This window comes from Onychomys torridus, chromosome 3 (assembly GCF_903995425.1).
Source record: "Onychomys torridus chromosome 3, mOncTor1.1, whole genome shotgun sequence".
Classification (NCBI taxonomy): Eukaryota; Metazoa; Chordata; class Mammalia; order Rodentia; family Cricetidae; genus Onychomys; species Onychomys torridus.
Genome location: NC_050445.1, coordinates 145,857,899 through 145,879,017, shown reverse-complemented (window position 1 = coordinate 145,879,017; position 21,119 = coordinate 145,857,899). Strand labels below are relative to the sequence as shown.

At 40.4% G+C, this 21,119-nt stretch overlaps 1 protein-coding gene and 1 non-coding gene across 2 annotated transcripts in view; one reads left to right on the top strand and one right to left on the bottom strand.

Moving 5' to 3' along the window:
* Positions 1–21,119, top strand: part of Dusp16 (dual specificity phosphatase 16) — a 53,366-nt gene that overhangs the window by 18,859 nt on the left and 13,388 nt on the right. Inside the window, exon 2 of the mRNA XM_036181986.1 lies at positions 9,038–9,201. Within this exon, the coding sequence (XP_036037879.1) occupies positions 9,038–9,201 (164 nt within the window). The remainder of the gene's footprint in view (positions 1–9,037; positions 9,202–21,119) is intronic.
* LOC118581004 lies at positions 6,211–6,351 on the bottom strand. Its single transcript, XR_004944644.1, has one exon. It is a non-coding gene; the product is annotated as a U4 spliceosomal RNA (small nuclear RNA).

The following is a 21,119-nucleotide window of genomic DNA, read 5'->3' as shown; positions in this document are numbered from 1 at the left end:
AGGAGAGATGGCCTAGTTGCATAGTAGGCAGACGCTCTGTCACTGAGCTGTACTCCCCGCTGTTACTTTTCACTTTTGAGACAGTGTCTCACTAAATTGCCCAGGCTGGCCTTGAATCTGCAACCATCCAGTCTCAGAGTCTAAATAACTAGGCTACCAGGCTTACTCCACCAGACCCAGCTGCAGACTGTTGATAAGAGTACAATACACAGATGGCCTTGAGAGCTTGCCCAAGCATAGATTAGGAAGTTTTGAACTGCACATAGAAAGATGGCTGACGTGTATAGTGAATGGTTCATAACTGTGTACTAGTTAGTTGGATTTGAGTGAATCATTTTCTGGAGTGGAAACTTATGTTTGCTTTTTTATCTTGATTCATAAAATTACCTTGATTGATAATCATTTCAGATCACTTCCAGCAGCTACCTCATCCTCCTTGGGGTGTGATTATAACCATTGTCCCAAAGGTTTTCTAAGGATGTGCCCTTGATTCCCTGAGCCACAAAGATAGGACTGCTGCACACTGTTACAGAACCCTGGGCCACTTAGGGTGTCTGAGAAACTTTACTTGCTATGTCTTTGTAAAAGTTCCCGAAGTAAAGGTATATAAGGATACAGTATTGCTTTTGGCTGACCAAAATGGCATTTCACTAGATATCCCTTTCCCCCTTTAATAGCAGAAAATTATTTTTCTTGCTCTGTGCCTTTTCTCTCATCTAAGAGTCTCTGGGACATTGTAGTCTACAAATAGGAAACAGGTTTTGTGCCCCCACCCATGCCAGCTTAACTTTTGTTTTTGAATGGAATCAGGAAATCCTTTCTGAATACTAAAAATATACAAAATTTGTGTCCATCAACAGTTATTCATTGTAACAAGAAAAGACTTAATAAACATTTGCTGAATTCTAATTATATGCTAGGCACTATGTTAAATGGTGAAGTGATTTTAAGAGTGTTATTCACAATGAATTATAGCTAGAGAAACAAGACAGATCACAACACACACACACACACACACACACACACACACACACATGCACATACACACACACACACACAAATTCACAATTACCAGGTCCTTCATACTTCTGCCCAATCACCACTATGAGTTTTATAGAACTTACTTTTTGTTTGTGTTTGTTGTTGTTTTAAAGATAAGGGCCCCTTGTGGCCCAGGCTGGCTCTGAACTTGATAGGAGCCAAAGGTAACCTTGAGTTCCTGCTCCTGCTCCACATCCCAAGTGCTGGAATTATAGATATGTGTCACTACACTAAGTGGATTTCACAGAACTACCAAATTAGATGCCAGCAAGATAGCTTAGCAGGTAAAGACAGGCACCTGCTCTGTGCAAGCCTGGCAACCTGAGTTTGACATCAGGAGACAATGGAAAGGTGGAAAGAGAAGCAGCTCTATAAAATTGTCCTAAGTTCTTAAAATATTTTAAATGATATATTCTGTAGGTCTTTAAAGTGTTTGAAGATTGCCTATCTCTGTATGACCTTGAAAACCTAACTAACATGACTATGACTATAAGTTTGCTATTGTAGATGACTATTAATCTGTATTTCTTAATTATATATATCTTTTTTTTTTTTTTTTTTTTTTGGTTTTTCGAGACAGGGTTTCTCTGTAGCTTTGGAGCCTGTCCTGGACTAGTTCTGTAGACCAAGCTGGCCTCGAATTCACAGAGATCCACCTGCCTCTGCCTCCCGGTGCTGGGATTACAGGAGTGCATCACCACCGCCCAGCATTATATATTACATTTTTAAATGAGCTGCATAAACATAATACCCTAAACAAGAGTAGAAATATACATACAGTATAACAAAATTAACTTTAAATTTGTATCAATAAACCCAAAATCCATATCAGTGTAAAGTATGTAAGATTAATAGTTATTTTTTTTTATTAAAGTAGATTCAGTAGTCTACTCCTTTATCCTATCATTTCTGTATCCCCCCCCTTTTTATTTTCAGAACAAGTTGCTTGAATCCAATATCCTTTGTTTAGCTTTTTCCCTGACCATTATCCATAACAACTTATAACCAACCTCCCTAAATGATGGTAAACATTCCTAATTTATTTTTGGGGATGTAGGCATAGTTCTCTAGACTACTTCCTGTTGATTGGGGTCACTGGTAATCTGTGGGGGACCCTGAGAAAATTTAGGATTATGGTCAAGTCCTGACTGGAGTAGTCTATGAGCCTGGATCATCTCAGCCAGCAGCTTTGAAGCTGTCTTAGATATAGAACTCAGAGGAAACTGCAACAGAGGCACTCTAAAACATTGGATCATCTGGGCCGTCTGTTCCCATCAGAGATTTTTCAGGGGTCTTCCTCAATCAAACCTGATTTTTCTTAACCCAGAATGAATCCACAGCCTCTCTTTCCTGTGGAAATAAAAGCAGAACCTCTTTTCCAAAGCAACATATCTTTTGACTTAAATTTTGAAGTCAAGATATTTTTTAAAATATATAGGTTGGTTTAATTTAGCAGGTTTCATAATCAAATGTGTCTCAGCAGTTATCATTTGTTCATTAGCAGTCAAAAAATGTAAAAACAACACAATAGCATACAGTATCTAAACTGTGTATTTTCCATCTTTACGTGACTTACATATTTTTTATTTTTAAAGGATTTTTTCTACCCTTTTCCTTTTCTCTCCCAAGCTTACTAATATTTTTAAATATACTATGACCTGTTTAGAGGTGTGTGTCTGTAATCTTTTCTGTCTGTGTGAGCAAAAACATTGCTGTGTAATTTAGATCATGGCATGCTGGTCCTGGCTCTTCCCCTTGGTTCCCTGAGAGTCTAATCTCATTTTGAAGGCACATTTATTGCCAGCTCTGGGAGCCATGTTTAGTGCCCCAACTCTGGGAAGTTTCTGGTTCCGCACTGCTGCCTGCTGTTCATTTTTTACTTTCCTTCTTTCCTTCCTTCCTTCCTTCCTTCCTTCTTTCCTTCTTTCCTTTCTTCCTCCTCCCTCCTCTCCTCTCCTCCTCCTCCTCTTCTTCTTCTTCTTCTTTCTTTCTTTCTTTCACAGATGATAGTACTTCTGGTTGGTGGTGTAAGGAAGTGCCTCAGGGAGGAACTTTTTCCAGGCTGAATGAGAGCACAGTGACATATAATTGAAGCTCGACCACATGTTTTCTCTGTCCAAAATAATATATTTTTATTTCTACACATGCATTCTTTTGGTTGGATGGTGTAAGATTAACTGACAGCAGCACTCTTGTAACATGTCTGTTATTCTCTCCATCTCCATTTCTGTCCAGACCAGGAGCCTCTGAATGAATCTGACTATCAGACTTAGAGCCACAGCCATTGTGAGTTCAGCTGTGTACGAGGGAAATTGTGTGAGTTACTGCCATCTCACATCTCTCCACTCCCAAATGACAAACAGCGTAAAATGTGGGGAGCAGAGGGGTAACATCAATGAGACAAGTCCATGATCACTTCTAAAATACTGCAAGTTTTTTAAAAGACTCTCAGTATTTTAAAAGTATTCAGCTTTTCACAGGGAAAAGTTTTACAAAGTGGGGCTACAGGTTTTACAGTACACAAACATGGATTGCTTAGGACAGCGAGCCTTATGATGAGGTCAGATGACTGCTGCTTTTAGTTTGTATCTGGCAACCCTTAGGAACGAAGTATACATAAATGCACTGTGTGTGCCTTTCTTTTGACATAGTAGTGTTTGCAAGAGAATCTTTGAAAGGAAAAGAGACAGTTTAGATATTTTGAAACCTAGTTGCTTAGGAAGCTACAGTCAGTTTCTAAAGGTTCAGGGTAGATCTGCAGTGGGTCATCTGTTGTTAATTAATGAAATGAAACTGGAGTCACTAGAATACAACTGTGAATGAAAGGTCAGTGAATGGAAAACACTGTCAATAAAGGAGGATGTCAGCAGAGTGGATATTGTCGTAGATAAAGAACAGGAAAATGTACTCTGGCTGATGTAGCATTTTCTGAAAGTGCATAGTTGAGGACATTTCAAGCCAGATTGAGCACTAAATGATGTTCCAGTTTCATTGAAAACTATTAAATATTTCAAATTCTGGCTGTTAGTGTTTGTGCTAGATATTAGTTGAAAATACTCAGACAAAAGTATATTTTGTTGACCAACAAAGTCTTACTATGTAGCCTTGGTTGGCCTGGAATTTGCTATGTAGACTCAGCTGGCCTGAATCTCAAGAGATCTGCCTGCTTTTACCTCTGTGCTGAGAGTCAATGCTCCTTCCATCTTATAAAGCATTTCTACCATGTATTGTTGGTTTTGTTTTGTTTTTTTTTTTTTTTTTTTTTGTTTTTTTTTTTTAGGTTGAACAGTGGTTTCTGTCATTTTTATTTCCTGCCATGGAATTTTTTAGAGCCATCCTTTTGAGGTACATTGAGGTTAAAGAGACATAGGATTCCTGTACTAATTAATGATACAGTTGGACCTTGAATGGCCAGGCTGACTGACTTAATATGATTCCAAATTGTTTCCAACTTAAAGTTGTTCTTGGAGAATGCAGAAGTGTGTCCCTCTGAAAGATACCCTGTGGATGCCAAGACACAGCTTTAGCCTCACTGTCAGCTTATAAACCTGATCACCAACAAACATGGTGCATTGATATTTTAGCTAGTTATTTGTGAACTTTATTATGGATTCCATGTGAGTTGTACATGATTATCCTCTAAGCCATATTGCCACTATCTTCAGAAGTTTAGCGGGCCAGATTGACAAAGATCATCTTTGCTGGGTTTCTTGATGGTTGACATTCCCTCATAGAAGTAGGGGGTAGGCAGGGTCATAGGACCCTCATCTGAGTATCCTACTACTCCTCACAACCAGTTGTATGCAATTCTGCCTCCATTGCTTGTGGCTTCTGAGTCTCTGGATGGGGCTAGAGTATATGGTTGGAGGACTAGGGAAAGGGATATGGGGGAATCATCCATTATACAAACCTTCCAGTGTGGCTGCTTTAGTTTAGGGTCACCCATGCCCTGCCCAGAACCCCTCCCCCACTACTCTGTAAATCAGCCTAATAATAGACATTGTTTACATCTCCCCCAGGAAAGAGATTTTTAGAAACAGTTGTATTAGTAAGTCTCTTCTCGCTGGTCATATTAGATACCAAAGCTTCTGAGACACACTCACACACACATACCCTCACCCTCACACCCTTTCTTTGGGGAAGGCAAGACTCTTGCCATCAGTTTGAGGGAAGGGACATAACCATTGTTAGATTATTACTGAGAACTAGCAAATCACAGTGGTAAGGATTGGGACACCGTCCCTGCACACAAGGGGAAGCTAGAGGATTTAAGAAGTAGACTCACAGTGTAGCTCTCCTAATTGTTACAGAGTGCAGTTCTGAACCTCTGCTCCTGTGTGCAAAGAGGAACAGCAGTGACAACTATTTCCAGCATAGTGTAAAGGCGGAGGCAGTACCTGTAGAGCCAGACATGGTAGGTAGGCCACACCTATAATCTTAGTACTGCTTGGCATAGTTTTTGTTCAGTGTATTCTGTTGTTGCTTTTCAGTATGATTATTTACAAATTGAAAATGTGATTCAGGGTTTGTTTTGGATTCTCCTTCTCTGAGAATCTTTTACTGGAATATGGTTTTGTTGTCTTTTTTTGAGCTGGAGATCGAACCCAGGGCCTTGCGCTTGCTAGGTGAGCGCTCTACCACTGTGCTAAATCCCCAACCCCGGTTTTGTTGTCTTAAATGATAGACTTTCTATGAATTGTATTGGAGCCAGAGATTAAAATTCTTAGGTTAAACAACAACATATAGATAGATGTTAAAATTTTATCATACAATTAATTATAATCAAAATAGTGCCTGTCCATTGGTATAAACTGAGCAAACAAAGTGAGAACCTTCACTATTTTGCTGTAAGACCTTTTGCAGGGGCCATGCCTTATGGGAACTGTATTCTATATCTAGAAACACTGAGAGATACAATTATACATCTAAACAGCAGACATCCATGGGCCCATGCTGCCCGCCTTGGAGATCACCTGCAGTTACTTGTAGGTAGAGAAAGTCTAGATGATGGCACTCTAGCATTTACTTGTATAGAATGCCACTATCAGCTAAAGATTTTAGAGGGACTTCCATGGTTAAATCAGTTTGTAAAAGCTTATTTGGCTTAAGTAAATTAAACCATTTTCTTTGAAGATAACATTTTTAAAAAATTTTTATTTTTTTTTATTCTTTCTGTAGAGACTGTCAAAAATTGCCAAAGCTGACTATATTTCAAGTCGTCATGGCAGGGTATTGGGAAAAGTTTTCAATTAGCAATAATCGCGCCTCGATTAAACCTCATTGGCTACGATACTGCCACTGTGCAAAGATTGAAGATAACATTATTAAGTCCTTAATATGTTAATAGGAGCTGTGACTCTCTCAGGAGATATATACAGTGTTTATCTTACTCTTTGGACAAATCCCCTCTGTCAGATTCTTTTGGGACATCAGTGTTCTGGTGTACCCTTGGGAAATGTGACCTTAGGTTCTAAGGCTTTAGCGGCTCTGCTTTTTCACTTGGTGTCTTAGGAGGATCCTCCGGAGGTGCTAGGGAGGAGGATGGCTGCTGTCATGGAATAATGCCCACTGACGCCTGCTTGAGTGCTTGCTGCATGCCACACACAGTGCTGCAGGTGTGTTAGTTAAGTAACCCTGTTAGAATTGTTCTTGTCCTACAGATGAGGGGACTAGGAGTTGGGGGTTCAGTAACTTTACCACATCCGACATCTAGAATGTGCTGGGCCAGAAGTGTACTTGAATAGAGAAGCTTGTGTTCTTGTTTTCCTTACTGTGTAATCTCTGGGTGTGTGTGTGTGTGTGTGAGCACATATGGTGTAGGCAGAGTGATGCTGTGCCTGCAGTATGAAATAACAGTTTTATGTGGCCGGAAGTCATGTTTGGAAATGATGAAAAGTAAAACCCACACAGGTGTAGATTTGAGTGCCTTGTCCATCATACAAAGTAATTTGGATTTCTACAGCGGAACTGATCCCCCTGCTCTATCCACCAGTTTAGCTTTAGACCTTTCAATTCCTCATGTGTAAGAATAGTTTTAAAATTATAGATCCTGCTGGGCGGTGGTGGTGCACACCTTTAATCCCAGCACTCGGGAGGCAGAGGCAGGTGGATCTCTGTGAGTTTGAGGTCAGCCTGGGCTACAGAGTGAGTTCCAGGAAAGGCATAAAGCTACACAGAGAAACACTGTCTTGGGGAAAAAAAAAAGTTATAGATCCTTAGACTGGAGGTAGGAATGTTATCTTATATTTTGCTGTGGCTTAAGTGTTGTTGCAAATTCCTGCTGTTGGAGCTCACTGCTCCTGGACCCTGGACTGAACATAGACAGTAGAAACAGGTCCTGGTGGATTATACTTGATTCTAATCTCCAAGGTTCCTGAGTTGAGATATCAAGAGGTAAGGGCCGGGCAGTGGTGGTGCATGCCTTTAATCCCAGCACTTGGGAGGCAGAGCTGTGAGTTTGAGGCCAGCCTGGTCTACAGAGCGAGATCCAGGACAGGCACCAAAACTACACAGAGAAACCCTGTCTCAAAAAAACCAAAACAAACAAAAAAAGGTAAGGGTTTGGATAGTAAGGAATTTTATTAGAAACAATTTGGTTCCTGTATTTTCATTTGGATAGAAAGGAATATTTATTTAAATTGCAAATCCCTGTGAAGACCTCCCTTACATTTCCTCCCTTCAGATGAGTTCAGTTTTATGCTAGATGGATTATTCCGTATTGAACTGTGGCAAGACTGTGACACTTAATGAAGGCCATAGGGCAATTCATTAGAAATATAAGCCTGGCATGCAGAAACCGCAGGACTGGCACTAAGGAGGTGGCGTAGTAGGGAAAGGCCTTTGCTATGCTCACATGGTAGAAAAAGAACTGACTCCAGCAACTTGTCCTCTGGCCTCCATGTCTGTCTGTCTGTCTGTCTGTCTGTCTCTCTCTCTCTCATACACTCACTAAATACATGTGTTTAAAAAAGAAAAAAAAAAAAAAGCCTGGGGATGGCCAAACAACCCCAAGTTCTAGATCTGAACTCAGGATTCTTGCCACAAGAATTCATATACTATAAATGATTTAGGATCTGTGAACACTTCTTTGTAGTGCTTAGAAAAATGAACAGGAGTTCCAGAAATCAGTGGTAATTATGGAGCCTTGACTAGCTGTGTACAGAACTGTAATGACTTGTAATAGAGATAAGTTTTAAGAGTAAGGCAAGTTTTTGATATCTTGAGGAAAATGGCCAGATAGGATGGTACAACCTGAATCCTAGCACTTGGGAGGCCAAGGTTGGAGGAGCTCAAGATCACCCTCAGCCACATAGTGAGTTTGAAGCATGAAGGTTAATCAAGACCTTGTCTTGTTCGTTTACTTTTTTGAGACAGGGTTTTTCTGTGTAGTCTTGGATGTCCTGGAATTCACTCTGTTAGACCATTCTAGTCTCAAACTCACAGAGATCCACTGGCCCCTGCCTCCTGTGTGCTGGATTAAAGGCGTGCACAACCACTGCCTGGCTCATGCCTTACCCCACCACAGTACTACACAGTAATCTGTATGGCATTATTTTTATTCTAAAAGAATAGCATTCAGTTTATCACTTTTTAAAATACCCATTTGTTTGCTGTTGTGAATAATTATTTTTTACTTCTTTGTTGTTGATTTAAAATCCACTTTAATGTCCCATAAATAACATTTGTATGGAGAGAGAAAGGGAGAGCACATGTCATAGAGTATGTGAGGATTAAGAGACTGCCTGAGAAAGGCAGTGGTTATTTTCATTGCCTTCTGAACTTGTTCGTCTACACTACAGCCTTATAAGCTAGACTCAGTGCTGGATTCTACATCAGTTTAACATCAGAGCTGTGGGAAGCAATGTGCACATAGGCAGTGTTAGCTACTTGGCTCTGTACCATCTGATTTTTCTGTTTTAAATGGTTTTAGTCAAGTAGTTCCCAGAAGGTTTATTTTATATTGTACATGGCATAATCTTACAATGTTTATTCTTAGGTGGGTTTGCTGAATTCTCTCGTTGTTTCCCTGGCCTCTGTGAAGGAAAATCCACTCTAGTCCCTACCTGCATATCTCAGCCTTGCTTACCTGTTGCCAACATTGGGCCAACTCGAATTCTTCCCAATCTCTATCTTGGCTGCCAGCGAGATGTCCTCAACAAGGTGGGTGCTTCAAAACGCTTTTCTTTATGTATCTGTTGGGAGCAGCTGGTGAAGCAGCAATGGGACATTCTCCCAGAAAGGAGGAACATCGTCAGTGTGACGCCCCCACCACACTAAGTGTTGCATTATCTTTCCAATATTACTTTGTTTGCTGTTACTTATTGCCATAGGACACCCAAATGGTTTTTGTTTTCCTCATAGGTCCAAGAAACTTGAAATAAGATTTTTTTCTTTTCTTTTTTTCATACCATTAGCTTTGTATTCTTGGGCTATTAGTTGTTCTATTACTGTAACTGGGTGTCCTACACTTATAATGCATTGGGGTTTTGTTTTGTTTGTTTTTGCAGCATACTAGAAAGGGATTCAGGTCAGGCCTGGATTGAGGAAGGTCTTCATGATGACACTTGGCAGGAGAATAGGGAGAGATGATCTAAAATGTCAAGGAGAGAGACTCAGAAGTGTGCTTTGTTAGTTTCGCTATGTTTGAAGCTGGCTGAACAGTTTGCAAAGAGAGGAACCTGGATTCTTGCTGAAGAGCTGTGGACAGCACTGAACAGTCAATGCCCTGTTATAGAAACAGATACTGAATGGAGGCTTTTTTTGGTTTTTCGAGACAGGGTTTCTCTGTGTAGCTTTGGAGCCTGTCCTGGAACTCACTCTGTAGACCAGGCTGGACTTGAACTCATAGAGATCTGCCTGCCTCTGCCTCCTGAGTGCTGGAACTAAAGGTGTGCACCACCACCACCCAGTACTTGCTTTTTTTGTTTGCTTGTTTTGGATGGAGGTTTTGTGTATAATGGCACAAACATAACAATATTGGAACTGTAGTCTAAAGTTGACATACTCTTAAGCTAAAAAGGTAAAAATGCTCTTCCTGTTTGGAAAAGTGATTTTTCTCTAAAATTTCTTAATGTGTGGTGTTGCTAATTGAAAAAACAACTAGCGATCTTAATTTGGCTCTTGGTGATGATTTGAGAATGCTACTTTATGAAGGCATCAGTTTCCCTGAGTGTTTTCTCCCTGAATGACGGGAACAATTGGGCTGGCTGGGGAGTGCACAGTAGGCTTCTTAGCACAGAAAACAAATTTTTTAGAAGGAAAAATACTGTTTTGGGCATCAGTGAAGCACTTTTACTATTCTTTTCCATCAAAGCCCCTCTTCTGTGAGGTCAACCTTCATGGGGTGTTTGTTCATGTTTGCTCTTCTGTGATGAGGTCTGCCTCCTTAAGACTTGATAGCTTATATATGAACAGAACCTCTCTGGTGGGGTCACAGTGCCTTTGAGCATGTGACTACTATTAATCCTGTTTTACAGATAAGTAAACTATGTTACAGAAAGCAAAGTTAACTTTCTAAAGTCACATGTATTCCTGTGGCAAAGCTAGAGATGTTTGGTTTATTTAATCCAGGTAAAAAATAAAATTAAAGTACTAGTTAAGGATTCTATTAATTCTTGGTAAACCTTAACTAGTCAGTTAGTACAAATAGTTGTTTCAGATCATTGTATTATTTATTTTTGACAATGACACATTGATTTTGCTCTGTTCCCTTTTCAACTTAACAACTGGGTGAGTACTCATAGGGTGATGGCTTTCAAACCAGAACCTGGGTTGAGAATAGGGAAATGTGAGCTTTCTGGTTTCACTTGCTGCCTTGACTTCTAACTGTGTAGTAAACAGAACGTGTAGTATTTGTGGGTGGAGAATGGACTTATAGAAGTTCATGGAAGCCGGGCGTTGGTGGCACACGCCTTTAATCCCAGCACTTGGGAGGCAGAGGCAGGCAGATCTCTGTGAGTTCCAAGACAGGCACCAAAACTACACAGCAATCACTGTCTGGTGAGGGGCGGTGGGTGTTCATGGAACAGTAAGTTCACCAGAAGTCACTGTGGAAGACTGTCACTAAGCTTCTTTACCACATATATGGAAGTGAGGGGAGAGAGAGTACCAAGAAGCATTGGAAAGCTGAGCAGCTTTGAAACATTGGGCAGGACTTTGTCTTTGACCATGAGGTTCACTGTTTTTTGTTTTTAAATTATTATATTTGTGTTTTAATTTTATATATCAGCCATGGGTTCCCCTGTACTCCCCCCTCCCACCCCTGCCCCCACCTTCCTCCCCTCCATTCCCATCTCCTCCAGGGCCAAGACTCCCCTGGAGATTCAGCTCAACCTGGTGGATTCAGTACTGGCAGGTCCAGTTCCCTCCTTCCAGGCTGAGCAAAGTGTCCCTGTGTAAGCCCAAGGTTCCAAACAGCCAGCTCATGCACTAAGGACAGGTCCAGATCCCACTGCCTGGGTGCCTCCCAAACAGTTCAAGCTATTCAATTGTCTCACTTATCCAGAGGGCCTGATCCAGTTGGGGGCTCCACAGCTTTGGTTCATAATTCATGTGTTTCCATCAGTTTGGCTATTTGTCCCTGTGCTTTTCCAATCTTGGGCTCAACAATTCACACTCTTACAGTCTCTCCTCTTTCTTGACAATTGGACTCCTGGAGCTCCACCTGGGGCCTGGCCAATGATCTCTGCATCTACTTCCATCAGTTATTGGATGAGAGTTCCAGCACGACAGTTAGGGTGTTTGGCCATCTGATCACCAGACAAGGTCAGATCAGGCTTTCTCTCAACCATTGCCAGTAGTCTACAGTGGATGTATCATTGTGGATTTCTGGGGACCTCTCTAGCACTTTGCTTCTTCCTGTTCTCATGTGGTCTTCATTTATCATGGTCTGTTATTCCTTGTTCTCCCTTTCTGTTCTACATGAATAACCTGGATGACAGTGGGAGTAATGAAGGGCAAGGTTTGAGGGAAAGAGAGCTTAGGGGAGCAGGAGATCCCAGCTGGATCAAGAACAGAAAGGGAGAACAGGGTTCACTGTTGACAAGAACCTTTTGAGCTGAAGATTTTAGAGATTTAGTTAGCTGTAACACAGATTGCTGACTGGTCTTATTAATAGAAAACCCAGAACCAGATATTGGAGTGAAAGCTGAAAGATCAGAGAAGCAGAGCAAGCCACTAGTTCTTACCCCTACAAAATCCTCCACAGAAAGAGAGCGAGTCCTCTCTCCACCCAGCTCTATCACTTCCTATCTTTCTGTACAGACCTCCAGACCTCTATGATTAACTAGTGGCTAGCTCCTCCTTCTGATTTTCAGGCAAGCTTTATTTGTTAGAGTACAAATAAAATATCACCACATTTCCCCTTTTTTTTGTCTAAAATAAAAAAGTTTATAACTAATATAAGAAAAACTATATACAATCAGTATAGTAACTATATACAATATATACAGGCAATAAATACATCAACAGTTAGCCACTTTTAATTTTGCTATGTGAAAAAATTGTTATTCCAAAAGTGTTAAATGAACTTAAAACATGACCCAATTTTGTTTTTAATTGTTTATTTTTAAGTTTTGTTTTTCTTAGGGTCCATAAGCCTAGGCTAGTCTTGAGCTTATTTAGCTGAGGGTGACTTTGACCTTCTGATCCTCTTGCCCCTACTTTCAGAAGGCTGGGATTACAGATCCATGGCAGATTGACTCTTTCACAAGCATTATTGTCTTAGTTAGGGTTTCTATTGCTGTGAAGAGACACCATGACCACAGCAACTCTTATAAAGGAAAATATTTAATTGGATGGTTTACAGTTCAGAGGTTTAGTCCAGTATCATGGTGGTGGGATGTGGTAGCATGTAGGCAGACGTGGTGCTATAGAGGTAGCTGAGGCACAGGCAACAGGAAGGCATCTTTCAGTGGGTATGGCTTGAGGACATATGAGATCTCAAAGCCTGCCTCCACAGTGACACACTTCCTCCAATAAGGCCACACCTACTCTAACAAGGCCACGCCTCCTGATAATGCCATTCCCTTTGGGGCCATTTTCTTTGAAATCACAATTATAAACTAAAGGATCTTCGTGTTCAACCTTCTGATTTAAAAGTTCCAGGAACAATAGTATATGCTTATTTTTTTCTTCAAGATCTCTGAATTTTAATGATCTTCCATAATGATATGTTCCTTTTTATTAAAATTTAGAAGTTGTAGTCATTTTAAAAAGGTCTACAAGGCTGTTGTCTTAATTAGGGCCACTATTGTTATGATGAAACACTGTGCCCAAAAGAAAGTTGTGGAGGAAAAGGTTTATTTGGTTTACACTTCCATATTGCTGTTCATCATCATAGAAAGTCATCACACGAACTCAAGCAGGCAGGAACCTGGAGGCAGGAGCTGATGCAGAAGCCATGGAGGGGTGCGACTTATTGGCTTGTTCCTCATGGCTTGCTCAGTCTGCTTTCTTATAGAACCCAGAACCACCAGCCCAGGGATAGAACCACAGTGGGCTGGGCCCTCCTACATCAATTAAGAAAATGCCCTACAGGTTTGCATTCAGCCTGGATCTTTTTGTTTGCTCGTTTGTTTTTCAAGACAGGGCTTCTCTTGTATAACATTCCTGATTGTCCTGGAACTCACTCTGTAGACCAGGCTGGCCTCGAACTCACAGAGATCCACTTGCCTCTGCCTCCCAAGTGCTGGGATTAAAGGTGTGCACCACCACACTTGGCTAGCCTGGATCTTATGGAGGCATAACTTCAGCTTGTGTCAAGTTGACATAAAACTGTCCAGCACAAGTATAATGTTGTTAATATTAAAAAAAATCATAAAGTGCTGGGCCAGGAAGATGGCTCAGTGGATAAAGGTACTTGCTACCAACCCTAACAACCTGAGTTTGATACCCAGAACCCACATGGTGGGAAGAGAAAACTGACTCCTGTAAGTTGTCCTCTGGCCTACACATGCACTCCATGATGTGTAAATATACACACTAAATAAATAAACAAATGTTACATACATACATATATATATAGATACATATACATACATATATAGATAGATATATAGATTGTGTGTGTGTGTTGTGCTTGCAGCATAAATAGGAGGCTGAATTACATTCCCACCACTGGTATGTGTTTGTAATCTCAGCATGGAGAAGATGCAGACAGTTAGATCCCTGGGGTCCACTGGGCAGCCAGCCTAGTCTTATCAGCAAGCCCCAGCTCCTGGTGAGAGATCTTACCTGAATAGTAAATAAAAGTGGATTGCTATTGAGGAGTAACACTTGAGGTTGTATACACACACACACACACACACACACACACACACACACACACATGCATACATCCACACGTGAATATGCATATGTACACACATAATAAAATATCACCAAAATTTGTTAAAAGCACAGATATTTTCTTAGGAGGCTCATAACTAATATAATGGAGGGAATATAATGCAATGCTAAATTGTTGAAGATAGGATGACCCCAAATTTCAATATGTACTATAATACATTTAATTCAGTGTACTATAATACTTTTAAAGTGCTTGACTCTTAGGAATAATGGCTTGCATCTGTAATCTCAACATGAGCTGCAGACCAGCCTGACTTGTATAATGAGGTCTTCTTGTCTTGGCACTGACAAAAAAAGAAAAGAAAAAGGTTCAGGCTGTTGACGCTGTTGTGTTTAACCCACATAGGCTGGCCCCAAGTTGTTAAGTCATTTACCCAAGGTTTTGTCATTGGCTTCAGTGGCAGAGAGCTTAGCCATTTTCTGGAAAATAGAATTCTCTGTATCAGGCTATATGGAAGGCCTGACAAATCCCAACAGTTTTTGGATAATAGTTGAGGTTTTTTTCCCCTCCTGTTTTTTTTCTACAACTAATTCTTTATCAGTGATGTTCAGTAGAAAACAAGCTCATACATAATTTAAAATATTCTAGTAGCATTATTAAAAAAGATAAATTGAAGACAATTTAGAGTTAAAGTTTATGTTCTTTTCCTTGTATCACGTTTTTGAAGTCTGCCATGTGTTTTATACTTCACACCTCAATATGGAGTGGTCAGACTTTAGATGATGAGGGAGGCCTCAGGCACCTTAGTGGACAGTAGGTTAAACTGTTCGCATGAACTAGTTATTTCCCACATTTTAAAAGTGTGCCTTTTGTTTAAAAACCATGAGAGTCACTGGTTGCAAAGTATCCATTTCCTTCCCCTTACACTGTACTTTTTGTTTCTTATACTCTCTTTTCTTGTTCTCTGGTCTGTACTAGTTGCAATGAGAACAGTTGATTGTACTGTGTGAAAGTCATTCGCTGATGCCCATTTCTTATCTGGAATGAGAGAAGTTTGAGAGTCTCTAGTTATTTGAATGATGCAATTTTTTTTTCTTTTCTCTTATAATTCTGGAGCCTTGTGTGTGCTAGGCAAGTGTTCTTCCACTGAGCTGTATTGCCATCCCTCAAGTTTCTTGATGATTTTTTCCCTTATCCCTTAAAAGTTAAAGGAGTTTTAAAATGTACTGATAAAGTTACCTATTGTGAGTAGCCTGAAGCTGTTGTATGTCTGGAGTGAACTACTTAAGCCGTCACTAGTCACTAAACTGTCTGCCATTAGCATCCCCCCCCCCCCCCACCACCCCGACACAGGATCTCTCTGTGTAACAGCTCTGGTTGTTCTGGAATTCATTCTGTAGCCCAGGCTGGCCTCAAACTCAGACATCCACCTGCCTCTGCCTCCCGAGTGCTGGGATTAAAGGTGTGCACCATCAATGTCCAGCTTGTTGTCAGCATTCTTTATATGGTTTTTTTAAAATGGCCTTTTAACATGCAAAAATTGATTTTCCCACACTGTCTTATTATGCTTCTGGTAGGACTAGTGCTTATTTATTTATTTTGTACAGGTGTTAGGTAATAGCCTGTACACAGCATTGTCAAGTGCTGATTTGGAGGTTTCTCAGGGAAGTATATGATGTAGGAAGATAAAAGATCACCAAAATTATCATTAAAAATATTGTAGGTACCATGTGTAGAACACTATACAGTGTACACATTGATTATTTAGATAAGAAAAGACTTCTTGTTAAACAGTAATTCACACAACAAGGTGGTTCAGCAGAACCCCCAATACTGAAGCAGTACCACATGCTGGCTGGGAGACAGCTTTGTGTAGGAACAGTTTTGCATGCCAGTTCTCCACCTAACAACTCTATCACTTTAATCAAGTCACTAAATCTTGGTTTCTTCCCCTGAAAACTGGTAATTTCTGACTCTTAGTACTCATATGATATTCAGATGAAATGATCTAGTCCATCATATAGAATGGGAGCATGCATTATCATCATCATAGGATAGCATAGATCCAGTGGTCTTTGATATTTGAGAAAGCCAGGCTAGAGCAGGTAGAACTTGCAGTCAATGGCGAATGCAAGTTGAGTGGCAATGCAAAGGGCCATGGAATTGACTTCAGAAAGGAAGACTAAAGTAACATTATCCAGAAGTTCAGTGCCCATGTGACTCAGTGGGATCCTCTGTTCCAAACTAGCTGCTTAACATGAAGAGCTTGTATGTGTGTGGAGCGGGCATGTGCCGGGGGTGGGGGCAGTTTTAGTAAGCTCATCTTTTAATCAGTATTCCTTAAGACTCCATGATCTTATGAACAGATTATAGAATCTGTATTAAAAATTAGTCTTAACCGTAGAGAGAGCTTATTTCATAGTATAGGAGACAAACTAAAAAAAAAACACACACAGAGCGAATGAAGTGCCAGGTGAGATAGTGGGTTCCTGTGGCTCTGTACTTCAGAGGCTGAGGCCAGAGAATTGAGAATCAAGGCCAGCCTGGGCTAGAGGGCTCCAGGCCAAAGTGGGCTGCCTGTTATGTATATCAAGACCTTGTCTAAAAAAAAAATTAATGAAAATTATAGTAACAGAATTAAATGTTCTGTTTTGATTCATAAATATTACTAATTTTGTTTTCTTTTGAGACAAATCCTGTTATAGAGTCCTGGCTGTCCTCGAACTTACTATGTAAACCAGGCGGTTCATGAACTCACAGAGATCCTCTTACTTCTGTTTGCCAAGTGCTAGGATCAAAGATCTTTACCACCACACCTGGCTATAAATACCATTTTTGAACATCTTTAATTGTGTGTTAGAACCAGAACACATTGTTTAAGTTTATTTTTTACTTTGCAGGAGAACCCTTTCTTATATCTGACCTGCTTTATTCATCTCAATGCCAATTAAGAGGAAGAGAAGTTTGAATTAATGGGGAATTTACATTGCAGGCTTTTTTGGTAATAGATATACTGATATACTGATATATATATATATATATATATTCATATATCATATAACTTACATTCTTCCTATAAGAAACAGAAGAAGGAGGTCTCATTATGGAGCCCAGGCTGGCCTTGAACTTGTGATATTTCTTCTTGCTATAGCCTCCTGAGTGCTGGGATTATCCCGGGTTACAAGGTGTTTTAAAAACAGGATAAAGTAACGTAGTATTTAGTGAGACTTTATATGTTATATATTGTATGTCCTCATACTGTTACCTTCATTATGCCTCCTTACCGGCAGCCTTAATTAACAGGAAGGAACTAAAGCTGAGGAGGAGAGGGAGCCAACCCAGGGCACTGCAGGAGGGAAACCTGCTGGACTGTGCTCTGTGCTTTGTGACTCATTCTCTTCATTATTCCATGCCACACTATTTATGACTTGTTTCTTTTTCTTTTTCTTTTTTTTCTGGAGCTGAGGACTGAACCCAGGGCCTTGCGCTTCTTAGGCAAACACTCTACCACTGAGCTAAATCCCCAATCCCCCAAATTGTTTCTAGTAAATCATGTTTTCATCATCCTTTGATCAAATTCTTTTTACTTAGCAGTAAATATGGTGGATTATGAAGTTGATGAGACAAGTTTCTGCCCTGTAGTTCTAACTGTCCAGGTGTATGCTGTAGTTGGAGTTTTCCTGCCTGGCCCAGTCAGGACAAATCTCTCTCACCCGCCAGTCCCACAGTCGCTCAGACCCAACCAAGAAAGCACACAGAAACTTACATTGTTTATAAACTGTATGGCTGTGGCAGGCTTCTTGCTATCTACCTTTTCTATCTTAAATTAACCCATTTCTGCTAGTCTATACTTTGCCACATGGCTTGCGGCTTACCAATGTCTTTACATGTTGCTTCTCATGGCGGCGGCTGGCGGTGTCTCCCTCCAGCCTTCTACTTCCCAGAATCCTCTTCTCTCTTGTCCCGACTATACTTCCTGCCTAGCCACTGGCCAAACAGCATTTTATTTGTACAGAGTGATATCCACAGCAGTATGCCACATCTAGATGTCTTTTTAATTTTAATTTTTTTAAATTTTTGGGGTTTTTTTGAGACAGCATCCTATTCTATAGGCCAGGAAGTCCTGGAACTCACTATTTAGCTCAGGATAGCCTCAAACTTGATGTAATCCTTCTGCTTTATCCTCCTGAAGGCTAAAATCCAGGCAGGAGTTGAAGCCTGGTAGCATGAAGACTCCTTACTTTGACATGTAAGACTTCTGTGACCTGACTATAATTTTGCGGCTCTTCTTCTGCTTACTTTCTCAGGTTCAGAATAGACTAGACTAGCCATTGCTTCCAGACACATCTGAGCTTTTCTTTGTCTTCATTTGTGTTCCTCATTCCACTCACAGTAACTGTACAGCTACCCTCTGTGTCTTCAGGTTCCACATCCATGGATTTAACCAATTCCATATTAAAAATATGCAAGAAATTACATGTGTACTGAACCTAATACAAACTTCACTCTCATCTTTACCCCTGAAACAATGTAGTATTGCATATGCTTGTGTAGTATTTACATTACATTTGGTGTTATAAGTAATCTAGAGTTGACTTAATGAATATAAGAGTATATATGCAAAAGCTGTGCTATTTTTTTTAAAGAGATTGAACACCCAGTAGTCTTACTGTCTCTGTAGGTATGAGTCAGTCTCCTTGGATACTGCAGGATGACTGTATCTCTAAGTGTCAAATGAAGACTGTAGCTCACATTTAGGGTCCTTTCAGAATCCTTCATCTTGACTTCACTCCAGTGCTAGTTTGATTGGTCTGCTCTGCCATATGCACCAGACTCCACTTTGTGTTGATATTTATGCAACTAATGTTTGATTGTTAGTAGAGGAAATCATCCAAGAAAGTAGAAAATTGATGTAGAAGAAAGGCCAACAATTGCTGGAATCATATCCTTGAATAAGAAGAGATTGAATTTACTAAGCAATCAGAGGGCTTGACCTTATGGACATTGGCTGTTCGTCTGTATCAACAGTTAGGAAGATAGACTGTGCAGACATGTGTGCTGGTAGAAGGTGTATGTGGTGGATGAAATGGGATTTGACTGTAATTGGTCTAACTTTCCTGTGTAGCAGGAAAGCGAGATCTCCCATCAGCTGAGGGTAAGGATGAGCAGAAATATAGTAGAGGTTTTGAGGGAAGGGACGTGGGTGGGATGGCACAAGAGGGGGAAGCACATGGCTAGGGAATGCCTTGACTGCTGAGGAGTCTGAATCAGAAGTGAAAGCAGGCGACATTGCTAAGGTTTTTCCATAGCCCCGTGCAGCTCCATGAGCACACTTGCAGATTCAGTGGAGGATTGACGTTCCCTAGTAATTAGAGCTGATGAGCATGAAGAAGTGACACAGCGGTAACGGACTGGAGGACAGAAGCAAGGGAGTGGTTGTAGCAGTTGCCTCAGGAGTTGAAGTTGGACAAGGAAGGCAGGTTCTGTGGGGATGAAGGCCAGGAAAAGTGAGTAGGGTCATCAGAGTGAAGGACTGAGGGCTCTGGGTACTGTGGAGTAAGACAGTGAACAGGAAAGAGGGTAAGGGTCCAAGAGTGGGTTCAGGCAATGGCAATCTTGTAAGCTTTGTAGCTATTAGATGGTAGGCTAGAGGTCATGAGGGTAAGCAGTGAAGCTAAGGTCAAAGAACTCAAGTACCATGATGTCAGAAGGTACTGAAGACCAGAGGTTTATTTTATCACTGGATGGGCACATAGTAGCAGTAGTTCAAGGTCCAAGCTAAATAACAGTGTGAGATGACTGCTCTCTAGAAGTTTAAAGATTGTACTGTTTAATTACAGAACAGAGTAATTATTCAGTTGTATGTATTTTATATGATGTGGCAAAATAAAATGAAAATTACATAAATGTATCTAATTTATAACAAAGGCATTAGCACCCATTTATGTGGAAGAACAATCATTTCACAAAATATTTATTCTTCATAAATATACCAACAAAAAATTACAGTGCCTTGGGCTAGAGATTCATCAGTTAAGAGCATTTACTGTCCTTGCTGAGGACCTAGATTTGGTGCCTGGCACCTACATGGTTGACTTACAATTGCCTCTAGTTACAGTTCCAGGGGATCTGACACCCTCTTCTGGTCTCTATGGGCATCTGTATGCATGTTGTATATGTAAACCCACACATGAAAATAAAAAAAAAATTAAATTAATATACCCTATCAGCCACTTATATGCACATTCACCAAAATGTTAAGTCAAGAGAACAACTAATAGAGCTGTATTGAACTCCTAAAACTAACATCAGAGATTCATTGTGAAGTCCTTGTGCCATCAGCCTAGCTGTGGCTTTTCCTGCAGCACACCTGCCACCCTGTTTGAATAGTGGACTTACCAGAGTCAGTTGTTTGCCCTAGACCTGTTTGGGCTAGTCTGCTTGCTATTATAATTATGTACATTAATTAAAATAGTACATGTTCTGGTGGAATAAGAATGAGAGAAGAGACTTGTTTTTGTATGACCTCAGCTAAATTAGCAGCTGTAAAATATTTGGGAGGTATTTGTAATGGAGAAGGTGTCTGTACTGACATTGTTTCCTAAGTTCTTTGTTTTCCTTCCTTCTGTTCTTTACTGTTTCTTTATCTTGGTAATAGCAATAAAACCCAGAGCTTCATATATGCCAGGCAACCTTCCTACCACTGAGCTACATCTCCAGCCCTTTATGAGATCTTGCTTTTTTTCAAAAAGTAAAAACAGATAGTTGCATTTAGTGTGGTTTCCTAAAA